Source organism: Saccoglossus kowalevskii, chromosome 18, assembly GCF_978046115.1.
Source record: "Saccoglossus kowalevskii chromosome 18, keSacKowa6.1, whole genome shotgun sequence".
Lineage (NCBI taxonomy): Eukaryota > Metazoa > Hemichordata > Enteropneusta > Harrimaniidae > Saccoglossus > Saccoglossus kowalevskii.
Genome location: NC_140658.1, coordinates 1,155,658 through 1,179,283, shown reverse-complemented (window position 1 = coordinate 1,179,283; position 23,626 = coordinate 1,155,658). Strand labels below are relative to the sequence as shown.

The 23,626-nt window shown below is 35.8% G+C and overlaps 1 protein-coding gene across 13 annotated transcripts in view; it reads right to left on the bottom strand.

The window, feature by feature from the left end:
• Positions 1-23,626, bottom strand: part of LOC100329046 (otoferlin) — a 317,927-nt gene that overhangs the window by 90,975 nt on the left and 203,326 nt on the right. For 9 of the 13 annotated variants that reach the window (XM_085492732.1, XM_085492720.1, XM_085492731.1 and 6 more), the window contains 7 exons: positions 17,318-17,479; positions 16,725-16,862; positions 15,430-15,591; positions 12,516-12,687; positions 4,533-4,679; positions 2,688-2,833; positions 1,786-1,821 (listed from right to left, as the gene is read on the bottom strand). In XM_085492732.1, the coding sequence (XP_085348858.1) occupies positions 1,786-1,821; positions 2,688-2,833; positions 4,533-4,679; positions 12,516-12,687; positions 15,430-15,591; positions 16,725-16,862; positions 17,318-17,479 (963 nt within the window). The remainder of the gene's footprint in view (positions 1-1,785; positions 1,822-2,687; positions 2,834-4,532; positions 4,680-12,515; positions 12,688-15,429; positions 15,592-16,724; positions 16,863-17,317; positions 17,480-23,626) is intronic. The other 4 variants (XM_085492726.1, XM_085492729.1, XM_085492730.1 and 1 more) reach the window with 3 other exon arrangements.

The following is a 23,626-nucleotide window of genomic DNA, read 5'->3' as shown; positions in this document are numbered from 1 at the left end:
TCAGTCAAAATGACCGTTTTGAACTGTAGGCAGAGTCAGCACCGAAAGGGTAGCGTTTGGTCCAGCGGAAAGTGTTGCATAAGATACATGTATACTGTAGAATACTATATTTTCGCTTGGAATTTATTTTCGCTATTTTTGCTGAAGGGATGATTCCGTGAAAATAAAATCCAGTGAATATACTTTTTTTCCTATATTTCACATTAAACTCATGAAAAAATCAGTGAAAATAAATTCCAAGCAAAACGCCCAAAAAGCCTTTTCAGCGAAAATTAATTCCAGCGAAAATAAAGTATTCCACAGTACTCCACCCTTGGGCCTTAAGCGTTACCTCCTCTGCGGCTGACCAACGTCCGCCCATCAACACGGTCTGTGCGCACTTGCGCCCCACTCAGCACTCGGCCGGACACTCAGCACTCGGAGAGAGACATGTTTTGAATGCGAGCGATGCTTTCGTGTTTCTTCCTGCTTGCCGACCGAAGGGCCACAGTGGAGTCAGCTCGCTTCGACTGCATCTGATCTACCCGGCCTGCTAGGGACTCAATTTTCCCTGACAGTCTTTCAACCAAAACCCTCTCCCTCAGAGGCAAACCCGGCGCCGCATGTGGACAGATCCACAACAGGCCCCATAGGAGGAAAGACCTGCAGGGGCGAGACCGAAAAATATTGGTACCTCCACCATCGGGCCTCCTACTCGACGACTCAGTACACGAAGTACCGGTAGCAGAGCGCAAGGAATTTCCACTCAGGCCAACACGCAACTCACTTTTTACTGGACGCGCGACCTTACTGTGAAAATACGAGTGACACGGTCAGTCTCAGCAATTTTGCATGGCTCTGGAAAACTTCCCAGGCCTCAGAACTCCACTGAAAAACACACGCCTTCAAGGCAAAAACCCCAAACCCCGCACGCAGTCACTGCAAAAATAACATTTTGGATGCGGGTTCTATGCTGGTAAATTCTGATTATAACCACTGCACAGTTGTCTCGAAAAACGAGGGGAGACAAAACTGAACTTGATAAAGCATAAAATGAACATGACATGCATGAGGGAAGCGAAATATAGTTGGAAAAGGTGACGCAACGAAACCAATAAGTGGTTAAGTTACATCGCCGGGTTTTACTTTCTTTGTTGTGAAAAATGCTACACACAAGGGGGAAATCGACACAAGGGTAAAAATGACAAGGAAAACTTATCTTACCAGCTACAATGTTGGTTACCGTGGCCGCGGTAACAACCCAAGCCAGAAACCCGGACAGGAAAAAGCAGGCCTTCCAGGCAGAGCCACTAAATTTTCATCCCCGTAGGTGCGGAGATAAAAATAGAAGTGAATATCTGGCTATGATGGCGCTGCCACATGGCCCTGGTCACGTGGTTCATGACGTAAGAGAAAAAAATCTTGGGGTCATGGGGCTTCCCCTGACCTAGATTATATCTATCCATCACCGGCAGAATCGCTGATTAATGCCTACAGTTCAAAATAGTCATTTAGACTGACCGGAGTCTATGGTGGGTAATTGAATGTAGTGAATTGAAGAGTTTCAAAAAATCCGAACATTGTAGGATAAATAAATGTAATGAACAAGCTTGGAATCGACATAAGTTTTTATTTGTAAAAATAATTCAGTGAATATACAGAATTACACAGTGGGTGCTTCATGCCAGAATAAGACAACCTGAATGCATAAACCTTAACAAGCACCAAATGTGAATTCCAGAAAACACAAGCATGGTTAGTAAAAAGTAAATTCACATTAGGTAGTCATTGTGTTATGTACACTACCTCATCAGGGGTGTCAGGACTAGCGTCTTCAGTCGGCTGACAAGAATTAATAGAATAGCAAGTTAAGACACAAATGAACATAGTATAATTGTTTAGATGTGTCACATAAATGTATTGTACACACAATTATATCTGTTATCACAAACACATAATGCATATGTATACTATAAACTGCTTTAATTTGGCGAGTGAGAAACTTTCATGAATTCAGTGAAAATTACTCTCAGACTGGGTTCCCATGACACAAAGTGTCAGTGACTTTTACAGCATTCTGTCTTCATGAATCGGAACCATCAAACCCTGAATATTTCTAAAAGAATGAATTAAGCAGTTTACAGAGTATACAAACACAATTTTACCACACACTGAAGTACTCTCATGTAGTGACAACATTGACAAGCAACAGTAAAAAAAAAGAAATAAACAATTCATACAGAATACTAACTGTATTTTAACAAAACGTTGGATAGCGGAGTAAATCACAATATATTTACTGATAACAAAGGTGATACTATCACATATTAAAGCAATGACTTTAAATTTATGTTCATAAAAAGGGGTAAATACTATTATTGTTTAGTATGTATTTTTTATTCAAATGAAGTCTATGCTGAACAAAATGTTGTTATTAGATTAGTGGTAGAATGTGGTCATGATATTCTTTATTTAAACATCTCTAAAGAAGAAATTATCAAATCTCCATGGTAGAGAAGTAAGAATTGTACAAATAAATATTAAAACATTGGTAAGTAACTTCACTCACAGCCAGAAAAGAAAAGAAAATAATTCCATACGTCTGACGCCAGAAATGCACTATACCAATGAAATCCACTGCCAAATGCACTTTACATAAATGCACTCCATGCAAACTTGTACATTTCATACAAGATAGGACTCATTACCTTGTGTGGAACTGGGATGTCAATCACATGGTTGTCCTTGATCAATGGTTGATGTGGTCCTGGTGATGAATCCAATGGGGGAGTGACGTTATTAGGTTTAGTTGGATGTGACAAACCTTGCACTGATCCCCGAGGTGTTCCTTGTCCTAGTATAAAAGAAATAAAGTTAATACAAACTACATAATAAAACTATTTGTAGACAAGTGCACTAATAATTAAATAAAACTAGCACAAAATGCATAACTGCAGACTGTACTATACCTAACAGAAGCAATAGTCACAATAATATCACTGTGTTTAAATAATAATATCCCAATTTTGGTGCAACATTTTGTCTAATTTTACATAATTTTTTTCATTAATTTTGAATCAAATCAACTTTGATTTAATGTTAAATGGCTGAGATAGCTCCGCTGTTAGCAATGGACATTTCAAAAAAAAAACTGAAGAGATCATTAGAAAATTAACAAATCTGAGAGAGGTACCTACATGTATAACATCAATGCAATCAGACTTGCGATTATACTAAGAAGTTGAAATTATCACTTTTTAACAGAAATGACAAAATATTAATCAAAATTAGATAATTGAAAATATCATCACAAAATGAACAAATCTAAGAGAGGTCTGCCCAAGGTACATATACACCAAGTATCAAAGCAATAAAAAATGTAGTTTTCAAGAAGAAGTCGAAAAAGTAAAAAGTTGACACGAACGACGACAGACAATCACTCATATGAAGAGCTCTGCTTGACAAAGTCAACAGCGGAGCTAAAAATGTGTTTTATTTTGTGAAAGGTGACAAAAAAGATGAATACAGTAAACATATTTTTAACAATTTTTAAATACTGATTAACAGCTTTCATTCAAAATTCTATTAATTAATAGTAATTGGATCAAAAGCTACACTATACACTGTCTATAATGCTTCCAGTGACACAGCAACTGTGATCACCAACTTTTTCAAAATGAATGTAGATATTGGATAATATTGAACTCACTTTTCACTATTAATTATAACTAACTATGATGGCGAAATATCATTTCAAGATTAGTCACTCTCAATTCTAACAACCATTTTGATTATTAACAAAATTTGTATTTCTAAAATGTTCATAACAACCCCAGCTTTCTGCCCTTCACCGTAACATCAAAAATAGTTTTGATTTCAAATATGCAGTCTTGCATCTCACAAAAAAAAACAATATAGTTAATTATTGTGTTCTGAGCAAAATTGATTATTAATGTAACTGTGCTTCTATTAGAGCATGTACAGTATGCACTACCATCAATCAAGTTTAAAGTCAAAAAACAAGTTTTAGATCATACATCATAGGTATGATCAGGTCATGCAACAAGAACACAGTATGTGACAATTACTGTGATATTTCTGATGCAGTATTTATTGTACTGCAATAATCTTTTATTTTAGTCGTCTGGTGAAAATTAACAATACTTTATTTAGTGATGCAAGGTAGGAAAGTAACACTCTCCTATTGTTAGATTGTCCCTACTACAACCAGGGTAACCCTCTGAGCACCAAAGTCAGGCACCAATTATAGTCTGCTTTTTTCCACAGCAAATGTTGCGAAAATTTCCTATTTTTTCATCAAAATCTTGAAGTAATGTCACATTTAGTCTGTTCAATCCAGAATCAAGATTGCATTCAGTGAAAATTTGGTGCTCAAAGGATTACCATACGTGCAATATAATTGCTGAAATGTTATTAGTAATACACATCCATCTACAATCAGTTAGCATTCATAGTGAGAAGAGCATGACAAGACAATAAATTCAATCTTCCATCATGCCAAGACCTGCAGATATGAGGATTAGGAAAGGAACCTTTGGACTGGCCTCCTTCCGGAATTACAAGTACATTTGGTACATCTTGCACTGGAATGAAAGCTGGATTGGAGACACCATCAGAGGGCATAGTCTGTTGATCACCATTATTATCAGTGGGCAAAGCTCTCAAAGCATCAAGGACAGCTGCAAATGGAAAGCTTTTCATCTGTAGATTACCGATACTAAAAATTATTGCAGACTGAGGCAGTGAGCTTCACCAACAAATATGAATGGTTAGTAAATAGATACAATGGCATATAAATGAAGTAGTTAGTACAATGAAGACTAGGAAGGGACTAGAATGAAATAGTAATGAAATATAAGGCAGACAAAAATATAAATAATATATGGATGATAGAGAAGTAGACAAAAATTAAAGATAATATTGTCAGGGTGATTCAGAGTAGACAAAATTAAAGATAATATTGTCAGTGTTATGGAGAGTAGACAAAATAAAAAATGATATCGTCAGGGTGATGGAGAGTAGACAAAATTAAAGATGATATTCTCAGGGTGATGGAGAGTAGACAAAATTAAAGATGATATTGTCAGGGTGACGGAGAGTAGACAAAATTAAAGATGATATTGTCAGGGTGATGGAGAGTAGACAAAATTAAAAATGATATCGTCAGGGTGATAGAGAGTAGACAAAATTAAAAATGACATTGTCAGGGTGATGGAGAGTAGACAAAATTAAAAATGATATTGTCAGGGTGACGGAGAATAGACAAAATTAAAGATGATATTGTCAGGGTGATGGAGAGTAGACAAAATTATAAATGATATCGTCAGGGAGATGGAGAATAGACAAAATTAAAAATGATATTGTCAGGGTGATGGAGAATAGACAAAATTAAAAATGATATTGTCAGAGTGATGGAGAGTAGACAAAATTAAAAATGATATCGTCAGGGTGATGGAGAGTAGACAAAATTAAAAATGATATTGTCAGGGTGACGAAGAGTAGACAAAATTAAAAATGATATCGTCAGGGTGATGGAGAGTAGACAAAATTAAAGATGATATTGTCAGGGTGATGGAGAGTAGAAAAATTAAAAATGATATTGTCAGGGTGAAGGAGAGTAGACAAAATTAAAAATGATATTGTCAGGGTGATGGAGAGAAGACAAAATTAAAAATGATATCGTCAGGGTGATGGAGAGTAGACAAAATTAAAAATGATATTGTCAGGGTGATGGAAAGTAGACAAAATTAAAGATGATATTGTCAGGGTGATGGAGAGTAGACAAAATTAAAGATGATATTGTCAGGGTGATGGAGAGTAGACAAAATTAAAGATGATATTGTCAGGGTGACGGAGAGTAGACAAAATTAAAGATGATATTGTCAGGGTGATGGAGAGTAGACAAAATTAAAAATGATATCGTCAGGGTGATAGAGAGTAGACAAAATTAAAAATGACATTGTCAGGGTGACGGAGAGTAGACAAAATTAAAGATGATAATGTCAGGGTGATGGAGAGTAGACAATGTTAAAGATGATAATGTCAGGGTGATGGAGAGTAGACAATGTTAAAAATGATATTGTCAGGGTGACGGAGAATAGACAAAATTAAAGATGATATTGTCAGAGTGATGGAGAATAGACAAAATTAAAAATTATATTGTCAGGGTGATGGAGAGTAGACAAAATTAAAGATGATAATGTCAGGGTGATGGAGAATAGACAAAATTAAAAATTATATTGTCAGGGTGATGGAGAGTAGACAAAATTAAAGATGATAATGTCAGGGTGATGGAGAATAGACAAAATTAAAGATGATATTGTCAGGGTGATAGAGAGTAGACAAAATTAAAAATTATATTGTCAGGGTGATGGAGAGTAGACAAAATTAAAAATGATATCGTCAGGGTGATGGAGAGTAGACAAAATTAAAAATGATATTGTCAGAGTGATGGAGAGTAGACAAAATTAAAGATGATAATGTCAGGGTGATGGAGAGTAGACAAAATTAAAGATGATGATGTCAGTGTTATGGAGAGTAGACAAAATTATAGATGATATTGTCAGTGTTATGGAGAGTAGACAAAATTAAAGATGATATTGTCAGTGTTATGGAGAGTAGACAAAAAAATGATATTGTCAGGGTGATGGAGAGTAGACAAAATTAAAGATGATAATGTCAGAGTGATGGAGAGTAGACAAAATTAAAAATTATATTGTCAGGGTGATGGAGAGTAGACAAAATTAAAGATGATAATGTCAGGGTGATGGAGAATAGACAAAATTAAAGATGATATTGTCAGGGTGATAGAGAGTAGACAAAATTAAAAATTATATTGTCAGGGTGATGGAGAGTAGACAAAATTAAAAATGATATCGTCAGGGTGATGGAGAGTAGACAAAATTAAAAATGATATTGTCAGAGTGATGGAGAGTAGACAAAATTAAAGATGATAATGTCAGGGTGATGGAGAGTAGACAAAATTAAAGATGATATTGTCAGTGTTATGGAGAGTAGACAAAATTAAAGATGATATTGTCAGTGTTATGGAGAGTAGACAAAAAAATGATATTGTCAGGGTGATGGAGAGTAGACAAAATTAAAGATGATAATGTCAGGGTGATGGAGAATAGACAAAATTAAAAATGATATTGTCAGGGTGACGGAGAATAGACAAAATTAAAGATGATATTGTCAGGGTGATGGAGAGTAGACAAAATTAAAGATGATATTGTCAGGGTGATGGAGAGTAGACAAAATTAAAGATGGTAATGTCAGTGTTATGGAGAGTAGACACAATTAAAGATGATATTGTCAGTGTTATGGAGAGTAGACAAAATTAAAGATGATATTGTCAGTGCTTTGGAAAGTAGACAAAAAAAATGATATTGTCAGGGTGATGGAGAGTAGACAAAATTAAAGATGATAATGTCAGGGTGATGGAGAATAGACAAAATTAAAAATGATATTATCAGGGTGACGGAGAATAGACAAAATTAAAGATGATATTGTCAGGGTGATGGAGAGCAGACAAAAAAAATGATATTGTCAGGGTGATGGAGAATAGACAAAATTAAAGATGATAATGTCAGGGTGATGGAGAATAGACAAAATTAAAAATGATATTGTCAGGATGACGGAGAATAGACAAAATTAAAGATGATATTGTCAGGGTGATGGAGAGTAGATAAAATTAAAGATGATATTGTCAGAGTGATGGAGAGTAGACAAAATAAAAATGATATTGTCAGGGTAATGGACAGTAGACAAAATTAATGAGGATAATGTCAGGATGATGGAGAGTAGACAATGTTAAAAATGATATTGTCAGGGTGACGGAGAATAGACAAAATTAAAAATAATATTGTCAGGGTGATGGAGAATAGACAAAATTAAAAATGATATTGTCAGAGTGATGGAGAGTAGACAAAATTAAAGATGATATTGTCAGGGTGATGGAGAGTAGACAAAATTAAAAATGATATTGTCAGAGTGATGGAGAGTAGACAAAATTAAAGATGATAATGTCAGGGTGATGGAGAATAGACAAAATTAAAAATGATATTGTCAGGGTGACGGAGAATAGACAAAATTAAAAATGATATTGTCAGGGTGATGGAGAGTAGACAAAAAAAATGATATTGTCAGAGTGATGGAGAGTAGACAAAATTAAAGATGATAATGTCAGGGTGATGGAGAATAGACAAAATTAAAGATGATATTGTCAGGGTGATGGAGAGTAGACAAAATTAAAAATGATATTGTCAGGGTGATGGAGAGTAGACAAAATTAAAAATGATATTGTCAGGATGACGGAGAATGGACAAAATTAAAGATGATATTGTCAGGGTGATGGAGAGTAGACAAAATTAAAAATGATAATGTCAGGGTGATGGAGAATAGACAAAATTAAAAATGATATTGTCAGAGTGATGGAGAGTAGACAAAATTAAAGATGATATTGTCGGGTGATGGAGAGTAGACAAAATTAAAAATGATATTGTCAGGGTGATGGGAGAGTAGACAAAATTAAAGATGATAATGTCAGGGTGATGGAGAATAGACAAAATTAAAGATGATATTGTCAGGGTGATGGAGAATGGACAAAATTAAAAATGATAATGTCAGGGTGATGGAGAGTAGACAAAATTAAAGATGATATTGTCAGGGTGATGGCGAGTAGACAAAATTAAAAATGATATTGTCAAGGTGACGGAGAATAGACAAAATTAAAATGATATTGTCAGGGTGACGGAGAATAGACAAAATTAAAAATGATATTGTCAGAGTGATGGAGAGTAGACAAAATTAAAGATGATATTGTCAGGGTGATGGAGAGTAGACAAAATTAAAAATGATATTGTCAGAGTGATGGAGAGTAGACAAAATTAAAGATGATAATGTCAGGGTGATGGAGAGTAGAAAAATTAAAAATGATATTGTCAGGGTGAAGGAGAGTAGACAAAATTAAAAATGATATTGTCAGGGTGATGGAGAGTAGACAAAATTAAAGATGATATTGTCAGGGTGATGGAGAGTAGACAAAATTAAAAATGATATTGTCAGGGTGATGGAGAGTAGACAAAATTAAAAATGATATTGTCAGGATGACGGAGAATGGACAAAATTAAAGATGATATTGTCAGGGTGATGGAGAGTAGACAAAATTAAAAATGATAATGTCAGGGTGATGGAGAATAGACAAAATTAAAAATGATATTGTCAGAGTGATGGAAAGTAGACAAAATTAAAGATGATATTGTCGGGTGATGGAGAGTAGACAAAATTAAAAATGATATTGTCAGGGTGATGGGAGAGTAGACAAAATTAAAGATGATAATGTCAGGGTGATGGAGAATAGACAAAATTAAAGATGATATTGTCAGGGTGATGGAGAGTAGACAAAATTAAAGATGATATTGTCAGTGCTTTGGAGAGTAGACAAAAAAAATGATATTGTCAGGGTGATGGAGAATAGACAAAATTAAAGTTGATAATGTCAGGGTGATGGAGAATAGACAAAATTAAAAATGATATTGTCAGGGTGATGGAGAGCAGACAAAAAAAATGATATTGTCAGGGTGATGGAGAATAGACAAAATTAAAGATGATAATGTCAGGGTGATGGAGAATAGACAAAATTAAAAATGATATTGTCAGGATGACGGATAATAGACAAAATTAAAGATGATATTGTCAGGGTGATGGAGAGTAGACAAAATTAAAAATGATAATGTCAGGGTGATGGAGAATAGACAAAATTAAAAATGATATTGTCAGAGTGATGGAGAGTAGACAAAATTAAAGATGATATTGTCAGGGTGATGGAGAGTAGACAAAATTAAAAATGATATTGTCAGGGTGATGGAGGTAGACAAAATTAAAGATGATAATGTCAGGGTGATGGAGAATAGACAAAATTAAAAATGATATCGTCAGGGTGATGGAGAGTAGACAAAATTAAAGATGATATTGTCAGAGTGATGGAGATTAGATAAAATTAAAGATGATATTGTCAGAGTGATGGAGAGTAGACAAAATAAAAATGATATTGTCAGGGTAATGGACAGTAGACAAAATTAATGAGGATAATGTCAGGATGATGGAGAGTAGACAATGTTAAAAATGATATTGTCAGGGTGACGGAGAATAGACAAAATTAAAAATGATATTGTCAGGGTGACGGAGAATAGACAAAATTAAAAATGATATTGTCAGAGTGATGGAGAGTAGACAAAATTAAAGATGATATTGTCAGGGTGATGGAGAATAGACAAAATTAAAAATGATAATGTCAGGGTGATGGAGAGTAGACAAAATTAAAGATGATATTGTCAGGGTGATGGAGAGTAGACAAAATTAAAAATGATATTGTCAGGGTGATGGAGAGTAGACAAAATTAAAAATGATATTGTCAGTGTGATGGAGAGTAGACAAAATTAAAGATGATAATGTCAGGGTGATGGAGAGTAGACAAAATTAAAAATGATATTGTCAGGGTGAAGGAGAGTAGACAAAATTAAAAATGATATTGTCAGGGTGATGGAGAGTAGACAAAATTAAAAATGATAATGTCAGTGTTATGGAGAGTAGACAAAATTAAAGATGATATTGTCAGTGTTATGGAGAGTGGACAAAATTAAAGATGATATTGTCAGTGTTATGGAGAGTAGACAAAAAAAATGATATTGTCAGGGTGATGGAGAGTAGACAAAATTAAAGATGATAATGTCAGGGTGATGGAGAATAGACAAAATTAAAAATGATAATGTCAGGGTGATGGAGAATAGACAAAATTAAAAATGATATTGTCAGAGTGATGGAGAGTAGACAAAATTAAAGATGATATTGTCAGGGTGATGGAGAATAGACAAAATTAAAAATGATAATGTCAGGGTGATGGAGAGTAGACAAAATTAAAGATGATATTGTCAGGGTGATGGAGAGTAGACAAAATTAAAAATGATATTGTCAGGGTGATGGAGAGTAGACAAAATTAAAAATTATATCGTCAGGGTGATGGAGAGTAGACAAAATTAAAAATGATATTGTCAGGGTGATGGAGAGTAGACAAAATTAAAGATGATAATGTCAGGGTGATGGAGAATAGACAAAATTAAAAATGATATCGTCAGGGTGATGGAGAGTAGACAAAATTAAAGATGATATTGTCAGAGTGATGGAGAGTAGATAAAATTAAAGATGATATTGTCAGAATGATGGAGAGTAGACAAAATAAAAATGATATTGTCAGGGTGATGGACAGTAGACAAAATTAATGAGGATAATGTCAGGGTGATGGAGAGTAGACAAAATTAAAAATGATATTGTCAGGGTGACGGAGAATAGACAAAATTAGAGATGATAATGTCAGGGTGATGGGGAGCAGACAAAATTACAGATGATATTGTCAGAGTGGTGGAGAGTAGACAAAATTAAAAATGATATTGTCAGGGTGATGGAGAGTAGACATAATTAAAGATGATAATGTCAGGGTGATGGAGAATAGACAAAATTAAAGATGATATTGTCAGGGTGATGGAGAGTAGACAAAATTAAAAATGATATTGTCAGGGTGATGGAGAGTAGACAAAATTAAAAATGATATTGTCAGAGTGATGGAGAGTAGACAAAATTAAAGATGATAATGTCAGGGTGATGGAGAGTAGACAAAATTAAAGATGATAATGTCAGTGTTATGGAGAGTAGACAAAATTAAAGATGATATTGTCAGTGTTATGGAGAGTAGACAAAATTAAAGATGATATTGTCAGTGTAATGGAGAGTAGACAAAAAAAAATGATATTGTCAGGGTGATGGAGAGTAGACAAAATTAAAAATGATATCGTCAGGGTGATGGAGAGTAGACAAAATTAAAGATGATAATGTCAGGGTGATGGAGAATAGACAAAATTAAAAATGATATTGTCAGGGTGATGGAGAGTAGACAAAATTAAAGATGATATTGTCAGAGTGATGGAGAGTAGACAAAATTAAAAATGATATTGTCAGGGTGATGGAGAGTAGACAAAATTAAAAATGATATCGTCAGGGTGATGGAGAGTAGACAAAATTAAAGATGATAATGTCAGGGTGATGGAGAATAGACAAAATTAAAAATGATATTGCCAGGGTGATGGAGAATAGACAAAATTAAAGATGATATCGTCAGGGTGATGGAGAGCGGACAAAATTAAAAATGATATCGTCAGTGTGATGGAGAGTAGACAAAATTAAAAATGATATTGTCAGGGTGATGGAGAGTAGACAAAATTAAAAATGATATTGTCAGGGTGATGGAGAGTAGACAAAATTAAAAATGCTATCGTCAGGGTGACGGAGAGTAGACAAAATTAAAAACGATATTGTCAGAGTGATCAAAAGAAAGTGAAAAAAAATAAAAGTTATGCACATCCAGATGAAAATAAGATTGATATCATCAAGGAAAGATAAAAGTCTTGTATTTGTATGAATACTATGTTGTTGCTGTGGGTGTTCATGTACACATACATTACCTGGAATTGATGTCAATAACTTCCTTTCAGGTTTCCTCACTTTTGGTATGTACCTAAATTTCTGGATACTGTTAATCACATGTGTTCCAACCAATGTAAATCGACCAAATGTTCTACAGTCTACAACACGTATAGAAATTGGCGGGCAGTATATCTCTCGCTCTGGCAGCTCCTACAAATGTAAATATCAGATTTGATAACATCCATGGTGGTTATTCCATGGCAATAAACAAGATCCATGGTAATAGATGTAATTCCATGACAACCAACAAAATTTATAGCAACTGATCCAATTCCATGGCAACAAACAAGATCCATTGTAACAGATGTAAGTTCATGACAATAATCAATAACCATGGACACAGATGTAATTCTTGTCAACAAACAAGATCTATGGAAATATGTCCAGGCCTACAAAACAGACCCAAAACAAAACCAGTTTCATGGAAAGAGATGCAAACTAAATTCGTGGTAACAGACATAAATGCATAATGTATAATCAAAAAAGCTTAGAAAGAACTCCCGTGTGCTGATGGAATAGGGATCATGATGTCATATTTGAGAATATTTGAAAATGATAAACAAATTATGAATAATCTATTAAATAAGGAGCCACCAGTAGTCATCTACACACATAGACATTGTACATTTGTATACCTACAATAAGCCTACTTAAAAATATGCATAAAAAGTCTACACAAAATTGAAACATTAAAAAGAAAACTGTAATAATTCATAAAACATTGGGGTAAATGAAATGCAACGAAAATAGTAACAAATAAATGCCCAAAATAAACTTGTAGGGCATTTAAAAATATTTTAGAAATTTAGTTACTGTAGAATACTTTATTTTCACGTGGAATTTATTTTCGCTATTTTCGCTGAAGGGATGATTCCGTGAAAATAAAATCCAGCGAATATACTTTTTTCCCTATATTTCACATTAAACTCATCAAAAATCAGTGAAAATAAATTCCAAGCAAAACGCCCAAAAAGCCTTTTCAGCGAAAATTTATTCCAGCGAAAATAAAGTATTCCACAGTAACAAGAAAAAGATAAAGTAGCAAGAACAACTATGTAAATTTCTGACAAACAATCACAATCTAAGTATCTAAAATTCAAACCACTATCTTAATATCAATATTTGTGTCAATAAATATTATATTTATTTATTTTTAGTTACGTATATTATAAGGAAGGCATCACAATCTTTAGAGCTCCTTCGATTGGTTCGTATATCCCGAGAATCGACATGGTGAAATTACAACCATCATACAGCTCAGTACCATAACAAATATTAATTATTTACGGCAGACTTCTCGGTACATAAAATTCAAAGTAATCCCCAACACGTCTCATTTGTTACTGCTTATAAATTGGGCACGTCGCACGCGATGAGTACCAACCAAAAATACACACAGGACATTTTAAGTGACTCGAAACAAAACCTATTCGCTAATTTTCGTTTCGAAAACATCTACGATGGATTTTTTACCAGGCAAGAGATGCCGGCCAGCATGGCGTTCCCTCAGTGGTTTCCACTGAGTATCCAGTAGTTAATGCCAACATCACGGTCTATACATTCCACATGAAGCATGGTATTCAGCTTAACCATATTTTCTTTATTGCTCCATGGCTTAACTTAAGGTAGAGATGCAGTTTACCTGACAGGTATTTTAATTGGTTAATTAGGAAACTAAGATGTAGTAATCATCTACACACATAGACATTGTATACCTACTAATTGACTTGATAGCGTCGTAATTTGGGGAGGGTGGGGGTGAAAGTGCACCATGCAAGTTTCCAAAAGTGTATATATGTAATTCATAATGGAAAGAAGTACAATACAATGTTGGTAAGCGATACAAAGGAAATATCTCCTTACGGCAGCGACTTGATACAACTACATTGATGCTGGAGGTCACCATATTTGTTCTCGCGTTCAATAATACGATGAAAATCAGGATTCACAAGTACAACAAATTTACACAACATTTTACCATGAAATCGAAATCGAACCTACCAACCATCTTCATATCACTGCCATGTTTTTGACGATGATGAATCTCACATTCATTATTTTCTTGACTGGGCCCACACAGGGTTCAAAGTACCTTGTCATGAATGTAATTGTACACCACACGTGAATGTAAACTAGCTTGTACAGTAATTCGTTTCACAGTCATTGAGGTTATACAATTGTTCAATTACTTATTTATTTATTTATTTATTTATTTATACGATAATAAAAAATCATACATGTAATTTCTTAGACCTTTACATAATATAAACAGATACATGTCAACTCCCGAGCGTTTGCTTCGTTTTTGTACAACACACTGGAAATAACAAAATGGCTGACACCATCATAAATTGCTGGTCATAAAAAATAGAATACGCATGCGCATCATTATGCAAATTAGTCCACTCACCGATTCCTATTAGTTGTATTCATGCAATTGGGCAGGAAAAAAATTTAAAAATAATAATAAAAAAATACATAAAAAATGCTAAATTTTAATTAAAATGTAAAATACAACAATGAATTGCAGCAGCCAATCATTAGTAACATTCTTACCAAGTTACATAAAAATCGTTTTAATGCTTCTTAAGATATAACTGAAATAGCTTAAAATTCACACATTATTATGCAGATGAGCTCATTACTATGCATGGATGTCAACCAAAAATCAATTCTGTGCATTGCTCGAGACAAGCTATATACCAAGTTTCATTGAAATCCGAACAGTGGTTCTTGAGATATTGATGGAACAGACACACACACAGACACACACACAGACACACTAACTGCAAAGACTCCCTTTTTGTGCTTCGCTCACGGGAGTCAAAAATAAATTTGAAATTATGGTAAAAATATTCTTAGTACATATAGTGAATGCATATCTATCCTTACCACTTCTATATACTTGACAGGTTGTGTAAAGTTCGGATTCTTTTTGGCATTCTCAATAACAGTTGAGGTGATTACCCGTCCGGCACATTCCACGTCCACTCTTGGACGATCTACTGATGTTAGCTGTAAGCGTTTCATGTCACGAACTCCCCAGAATAGTATCTACAAATAAAGTGAGGTTTTAGAATCACTAATATGTATGATGCCTAGATGAAGACACATTGTCACCTTCATAAAAGTATGAATTAGTCAATTATAGCAAGTTTATCAGAGTTGTCATATGCTAGTTGTGAAGCAAGACTTTTAGATAATGTGTATGTATGAAAGAAATAGAAATACCATGGAAGTTTGAAAATGGTACATTTCCAGTTTATGGGCAGTGTCATTTTGTTTGTTGTTTCACAAATTATGAAAAGTGAGAAAGTACATTCATGATAAAACATCTTTAGTAATTTTAATGACAAGGTGATAATTATCAGACAACAAACTAAAAATAGTTTATTTCTGAATGGTGTTGTTAGTCATTTTGAGCAGTGGTGACACCCAAGTTGTTCTGCATGACACCATTTTGAATTTCATTCAACTCACAACTTGAAAAATTATTGTGAAATAACAACTTGACAACGGCAGTTAAAAAATTTTGATATTCAATAGTTACGTCATGTCAATTCAGCTGCTTTCACTCACCAGGCATTGCTGGCTACATATTATTAGACATTGTTTGTATTGTATTATTAATATTCAAATAACTATTTAGTTAATTTTCTGGATAGACAAGAGATAATAGCTACATAGAAAATATGCAGATACCAATTTAAATTATTAAATTATTAACTATAACTGAAAAAATATATTTAATACATTTAGCCTTTTCACCACCAGACCTTCTTGCCCAAATTTTTCAGCATTTTGTTTTTTAATATTCTACAATATTTCTGAAAATAAACCCTAATTTTAGAGTCAACAGACAAAATTTGAGTCAACTTTCAGTTTTGACCCAAGGAAAGTGCAGACTATAAACAGGACTACTTTGTGAATTTGTGGTGAAAAGAGGGAACCTAAATTTAAAGATATAAAAGTTTTTGCAGCTCTATGGTAGATAGGAAGATCATTGTACATAATAGCCACCCTACATTTATGTCAGAAATATTTACTTGTATAGGCTTTGTCGGTTATTGTAACTACTATGAAGAGACATGTTTTTATCAAATAGAGCTAATAGTATAAGTACATTACCATGAATACACCAGAATATGTATATGTTGGTTACGTCTTCTCCTTAATGCCATACTCACCTCAATCTTGTGTTTACTGAGATTTGGTCTGATACCTCTTGGTACAGGTATGATAGGACCTCTGTCACTGGTTTTATCAATTGCTGGCACACCTGGTGGTAGGTTATGGTCATGCCTTGTATCACCCGGTGCTGGTAACTGTAAAATAAAAAAATAAAAACTACAGTCAGATCTTGATTCTATTGTTACACTAGTAGTAATATTTTATTGCTTTTTATTATCATTAGAAACAGTTGTTAGCGGTAAATAAATTTGTACAAGTAACATCAAAAGCAAAATTATACAATTTCAATTTGTGCTGTGATGCACCTGTTTACAAAACTTTCAATGCTTTTGCTCATTTCCTCATCTATTTTTAAGTATATATATGTAAGTTTCTGGAATGAATTGGTGATTTTAGCAGGTAAAATGCATTGTCTGTCTGTTTAAATGTAATTTGGGGCAAAGTTGTAAAGAGTGTAATTCGACGATCATCATCTTCAAACTCATTTAGCGAGCATTCTTTACAAATTCTATGCCTTCCTTTCTCGATTGCTAAATTCTGGTTATTTGTTTTAAATTCAAACTATGATAATAAATAATGTTAGACAAACCTGTAACAATTCAAAAGCTGCTAACAATTCTCCGGCAGCATTAGATCCTCTGTATACACTGAACCATTCAAGTAACGGGGGAAAATCAGGTTTGTCATATGGATCACTGACCATTTTGATGACAGGATTGGCCAATGCTCTACCAATGAACTCAGATTTACCCTTAATAAAAAAGAAGGAACAAATTATTTAAAACAAATAAAAAAAAACAGATTATTATAACATCCCAATGCAAGTATGCAAATGCAATCTTTCAGTAGGCATAATATGCATGCATTAACGTTTCAGTAGGCATAATATGCATGCATTAACGTTTCAGTAGGCATAATATGCATGCATTAACGTTTCAGTAGGCATAATATGCATGCATTAACGCTTCAGTAGGCATAATATGCATGCATTAACATTTCAGTAGGCATAATATGCATGCATTAACGTTTCAGTAGGCATAATATGCATGCATTAACGTTTCAATAGGCATAATATGCATGCATTAGCGTTTCAGTAGGCATAATATGCATGCATTAACGTTTCAGTAGGCATAATATGCATGCATTAACGTTTCAGTAGGCATAATATGCATGCATTAACGTTTCAGTAGGCATAATATGCATGCATTAACGTTTCAGTAGGCATAATATGTATGCATTAACGCTTCAGTAGGCATAATATGCATGCATTAACGTTTCAGTAGGCATAATATGCATGTATTAACGTTTCCACGATGCAAGCACACAGTTTTAAAACAAATTCAGCTACTTGACTATATACATCCCTAATTGATAAAGTAGCTGGTACATGTACATTGTATGTTGATTTTCAAACCCCAATCATGCACTTCTTTTAAAGTGGAGAGAGAGATTTGATTTCATATGCACATAAACATATACCTTGTATCTATCATGCAACACCACAATTAAATTTAATTTATTCACCCGCTAGGATTCAAGATTCAAGATAAATATTAAAGTAAAATGAATACCATGAAAATAAAACAAAAGGATAAATAATTAATAAATAAATCAATGAAAAAAAGTGCACTTTTTCATACTACATGTATGAAATTTCATGAAGGCACAAATGTTTTTTATGTAAATATTTATAAACTTGGGTTGAAACCATCAAATAAATGTGATTAATCTACCAATATTTACTATACGATACCATCTGGAATATGACTTGAAAGTAAAGACAGAGATAAGTTAAGACACTGGTTTTTCAGATTCCTAAAACTCAGAGGAAAATACCAAACTTTCACAGCCAAACAATCTGTTTGGGTAATATCAAGCCAACTATGAATACAATTCAACTATATTTGTTAGTAGTTTTTGCATGTAAACTCCCTTGCATACAAATACTTCATTATACAAACACAATCATACAATTATCATTTAATGTTTCAATTAGCGACAGTCCTACAGTAAAATGACAATTTTGTTTTCAAATGCCACGTGCTAACAAACCCATAGTTGTAAATCAGCCAATGAGTGAAGGGAACCTGCAAAGACTCATGGGTAATCATATCCAATAAAAGTGTCATCTTTGGATTTAAGTGCAAAAGTCTTCTATAACAAAAGTATATTATAAATTTCCATAAATAACATTCATGCCTTGATGAAATTTACTGTATGTAATGTTATGACTGTTCATCATATTTCTGTAGTCCAATTATAAATAATAATATTACTGATGTACCATAGAAAATGTTACTGACAGATGTACCATAGAGAATGCTACTGACAGGTGGACCATAGAGAATGCTACTGACAGGTGTACCATAGAGAATGCTACTGACAGGTGTACCATAGAGAATGCTACTGACAGGTGTAACATAGAGAATGCTACTGACAGGTGTACCATAGAGAATGCTATTGACAGGTGTACCATAGAGAATGTTACTGACAGGTGTACCATAGAGAATGCTACTGACAGGTGTACCATAGAGAATGCTCCTGACAGGTGTACCATAGCGAATGCTACTGACAGGTGTGCCATAGAGAATGATACTGACAGGTGTACCATAGAGAATGCTACTGACAGGTGTACCATAGCGAATGATACTGACAGGTGTACCATAGCGAATGCTACTGACAAGTGTACCATAGAGAATGATACTGACAGGTGTACCATAGAGAATGCTCCTGACAGGTGTACCATAGTGAATGATACTGACAGGTGTACCATAGAGAATGATACTGACAGGTGTACCATAGAGAATGCTACTGACAGGTGTACCATAGAGAATGCTACTGACAGGTGTACCATAGAGAATGCTACTGACAGGTGTACCATAAAGAATGCTACTGACAGGTGTACCATAGAGAATGCTACTGACAGGTGTACCATAGAGAATGCTATTGACAGGTGTACCATAGAGAATGCTATTGACAGATGTACCATAGATAATGCTACTGACAGGTGTACCATAGAGAATGCTACTGACAGGTGTACCATAGAGAATGCTATTGACAGGTGTACCATAGAGAATGCTATTGACAGATGTACCATAGAGAATGATACTGACAGGTGTGCCATAGAGAATGCTACTGACAGGTGTGCCATAGAGAATGTTACTGACAGGTGTGCCATAGAGAATGCTACTGACAGGTGTGCCATAGAGAATGCTACTGACAGGTGTACCATAGAGAATGTTATTGACAGGTGTGCCATAGAGAATGCTACTGACAGGTGTACCATAGAGAATGCTATTGACAGGTGTACCATAGAGAATGCTAGTGACAGGTGTACCATAGAGAATGCTACTGACAAGTGTGCCATAGAGACTGCTACTGACAGGTGTGCCATAGAGAATGGTAGTGACAAGTGTACCATAAAGAATGCTACTGACAGGTGTGCCATAGAGAATGCTACTGGCAGGTGTACCATAGAGAATGCTACTGACAGGTGTACCATAGAGAATGCTACTGACAGGTGTACCATAGAGAATGCTACTGACAGGTGTACCATAGAGAATGCTATTGACAGGTGTACCATAGAGAATGCTACTGACAAGTGTGCCATAGAGACTGCTACTGACAGGTGTGCCATAGAGAATGATAGTGACAGGTGTACCATAGAGAATGCTACTGACAAGTGTGCCATAGAGAATGCTACTAACAGGTGTACCACAGAGACTGCTACTGACAGGTGTACCATAGAGAATGCTACTGACAGGTGTACCATAGAGAATGCTACTGACAGGTGTACCATAGAGACTGCTACTGACAGGTGTACCATAGAGAATGCTACTGACAGGTGTACCATAGAGAATGCTACTGACAGGTGTACCATAGATAATGCTACTGACAGGTGTACCATAGAGACTGCTACTGACAGGTGTGCCATAGAGAATGATAGTGACAGGTGTACCATAGAGAATGCTACTGACAGGTGTGCCATAGAGAATGCTACTGACAGGTGTACCATAGAGACTGCTACTGACAGGTGTACCATAGAGAATGCTACTGACAGGTGTGCCATAGAGAATGCTACTGACAGGTGTACCATAGAGAATGCTACTGACAGGTGTACCATAGAGAATGATACTGACAGGTGTACCATAGAAAATGATACTGACACGTGTGCCATAGAGAATGCTACTGACACGTGTGCCATAGAGAATGCTACTGACAGGTGTACCATAGAGAATGCTATTGACAGGTGTACCATAGAGAATGCTACTGACAGGTGTGCCATAGAGACTGCTACTGACAGGTGTACCATAGAGAATGCTATTGACAGGTGTACCATAGAGAATGTTACTGACAGGTGTGCCATAGAGACTGCTACTGACAGGTGTACCATGGAGAATGCTACTGACAGGTGCACCATAGAGAATGTTACTGACAGGTGTGCCATAGAGAATGCTACTGACAGGTGTACCATAGAGAATGTTACTGACAGGTGTGCCATAGAGAATGCTACTGACAGGTGTACCATAGAGAATGCTATTGACAGGTGTACATAGAGAATGCTACTGACAAGTGTGCCATAGAGACTGCTACTGACAGGTGTGCCATAGAGAATGATAGTGACAGGTGTACCATAAAGAATGCTACTGACAGGTGTGCCATAGAGAATGCTACTGGCAGGTGTACCATAGAGAATGCTACTGACAGGTGTACCATAGAGAATGCTACTGACAGGTGTACCATAGAGAATGCTACTGACAGGTGTACCATAGAGAATGCTATTGACAGGTGTACCATAGAGAATGCTACTGACAAGTGTGCCATAGAGACTGCTACTGACAGGTGTGCCATAGAGAATGATAGTGACAGGTGTACCATAGAGAATGCTACTGACAGGTGTGCCATAGAGAATGCTACTGACAGGTGTACCATAGAGACTGCTACTGACAGGTGTACCATAGAGAATGCTACTGACAGGTGTACCATAGCGAATGCTACTGACAGGTGTACCATAGATAATGCTACTGACAGGTGTACCATAGAGACTGCTACTGACAGGTGTGCCATAGAGAATGATAGTGACAGGTGTACCATAGAGAATGCTACTGACAGGTGTGCCATAGAGAATGCTACTGACAGGTGTACCATAGAGACTGCTACTGACAGGTGTACCATAGAGAATGATACTGACAGGTGTACCATAGAGAATGCTACTGACAGGTGTACCATAGAGAATGCTACTGACAGGTGTACCATAGAAAATGCTACTGACAGGTGTACCATAGAGAATGCTACTGACAGGTGTACCATAGAGAATGATACTGACAGGTGTACCATAGAGAATGCTACTGACAGGTGTGTCATAGAGAATGTTACTGACAGGTGTACCATAGAGAATGTTACTGACAGGTGTACCATAGAGAATGCTCCTGACAGGTGTACCATAGAGAATGATACTGACAGGTGTACCATAGAGAATGATACTGACAGGTGTACCATAGAGAATGCTACTGACAGGTGTACCATAGAGAATGCTATTGACAGGTGTACCATAGAGAATGCTACTGAGAGGTGTACCATAGAGAATGCTATTGACAGGTGTACCATAGAGAATGCTACTGACAAGTGTGTCATAGAGACTGCTACTGACAGGTGTGCCATAGAGAATGATAGTGACAGGTGTACCATAGAGAATGCTACTGACAGGTGTACCATAGAGAATGATACTGACAGGTGTACCATAGAGAATGCTATTGACAGATGTACCATAGAGAATGCTATTGACAGATGTACCATAGAGAATGATACTGACAGGTGTGCCATAGAGAATGCTACTGACAGGTGTGCCATAGAGAATGTTACTGACAGGTGTGCCATAGAGAATGCTACTGACAGGTGTACCATAGAGAATGTTACTGACAGGTGTGCCATAGAGAATGCTACTGACAGGTGTACCATAGAGAATGTTATTGACAGGTGTACCATAGAGAATGCTATTGACAGGTGTACCATAGAGAATGCTACTGACAAGTGTGCCATAGAGACTGCTACTGACAGGTGTGCCATAGAGAATGATAGTGACAGGTGTAGCATAAAGAATGCTACTGACACGTGTGCCATAGAGAATGCCACTGGCAGGTGTACCATAGAGAATGCTACTGGCAGGTGTACCATAGAGAATGCTACTGACAGGTGTACCATAGAGAATGCTACTGACAGGTGTACCACAGAGACTGCTACTGACAGGTGTACCATAGAGAATGCTACTGACAGGTGTACCACAGAGAATGATACTGACAGGTGTACCATAGAGAATGCTACTGACAGGTGTACCATAGAGACTGCTACTGACAGGTGTACCATAGAGAATGCTACTGACAGGTGTACCATAGAGAATGATACTGACAGGTGTACCATAGATAATGCTACTGACAGGTGTACCATAGAGACTGCTACTGACAGGTGTGCCATAGAGAATGATAGTGACAGGTGTACCATAGAGAATGCTACTGACAGGTGTGCCATAGAGAATGCTACTGACAGGTGTACCATAGAGACTGCTACTGACAGGTGTACCATAGAGAATGATACTGACAGGTGTACCATAGAGAATGCTACTGACAGGTGTACCATAGAGAATGCTACTGACAGGTGTACCATAGATAATGCTACTGACAGGTGTACCATAGAGAATGCTACTGACAGGTGTACCATAGAGAATGATACTGACAGGTGTACCAGAGAGAATGTTACTGACAGGTGTACCATAGAGACTGCTACTGACAGGTGTACCATAGAAAATGCTATTGACAGGTGTACCATAGAGAATGTTACTGACAGGTGTGCCATAGAGACTGCTACTGACAGGTGTACCATGGAGAATGCTACTGACAGGTGC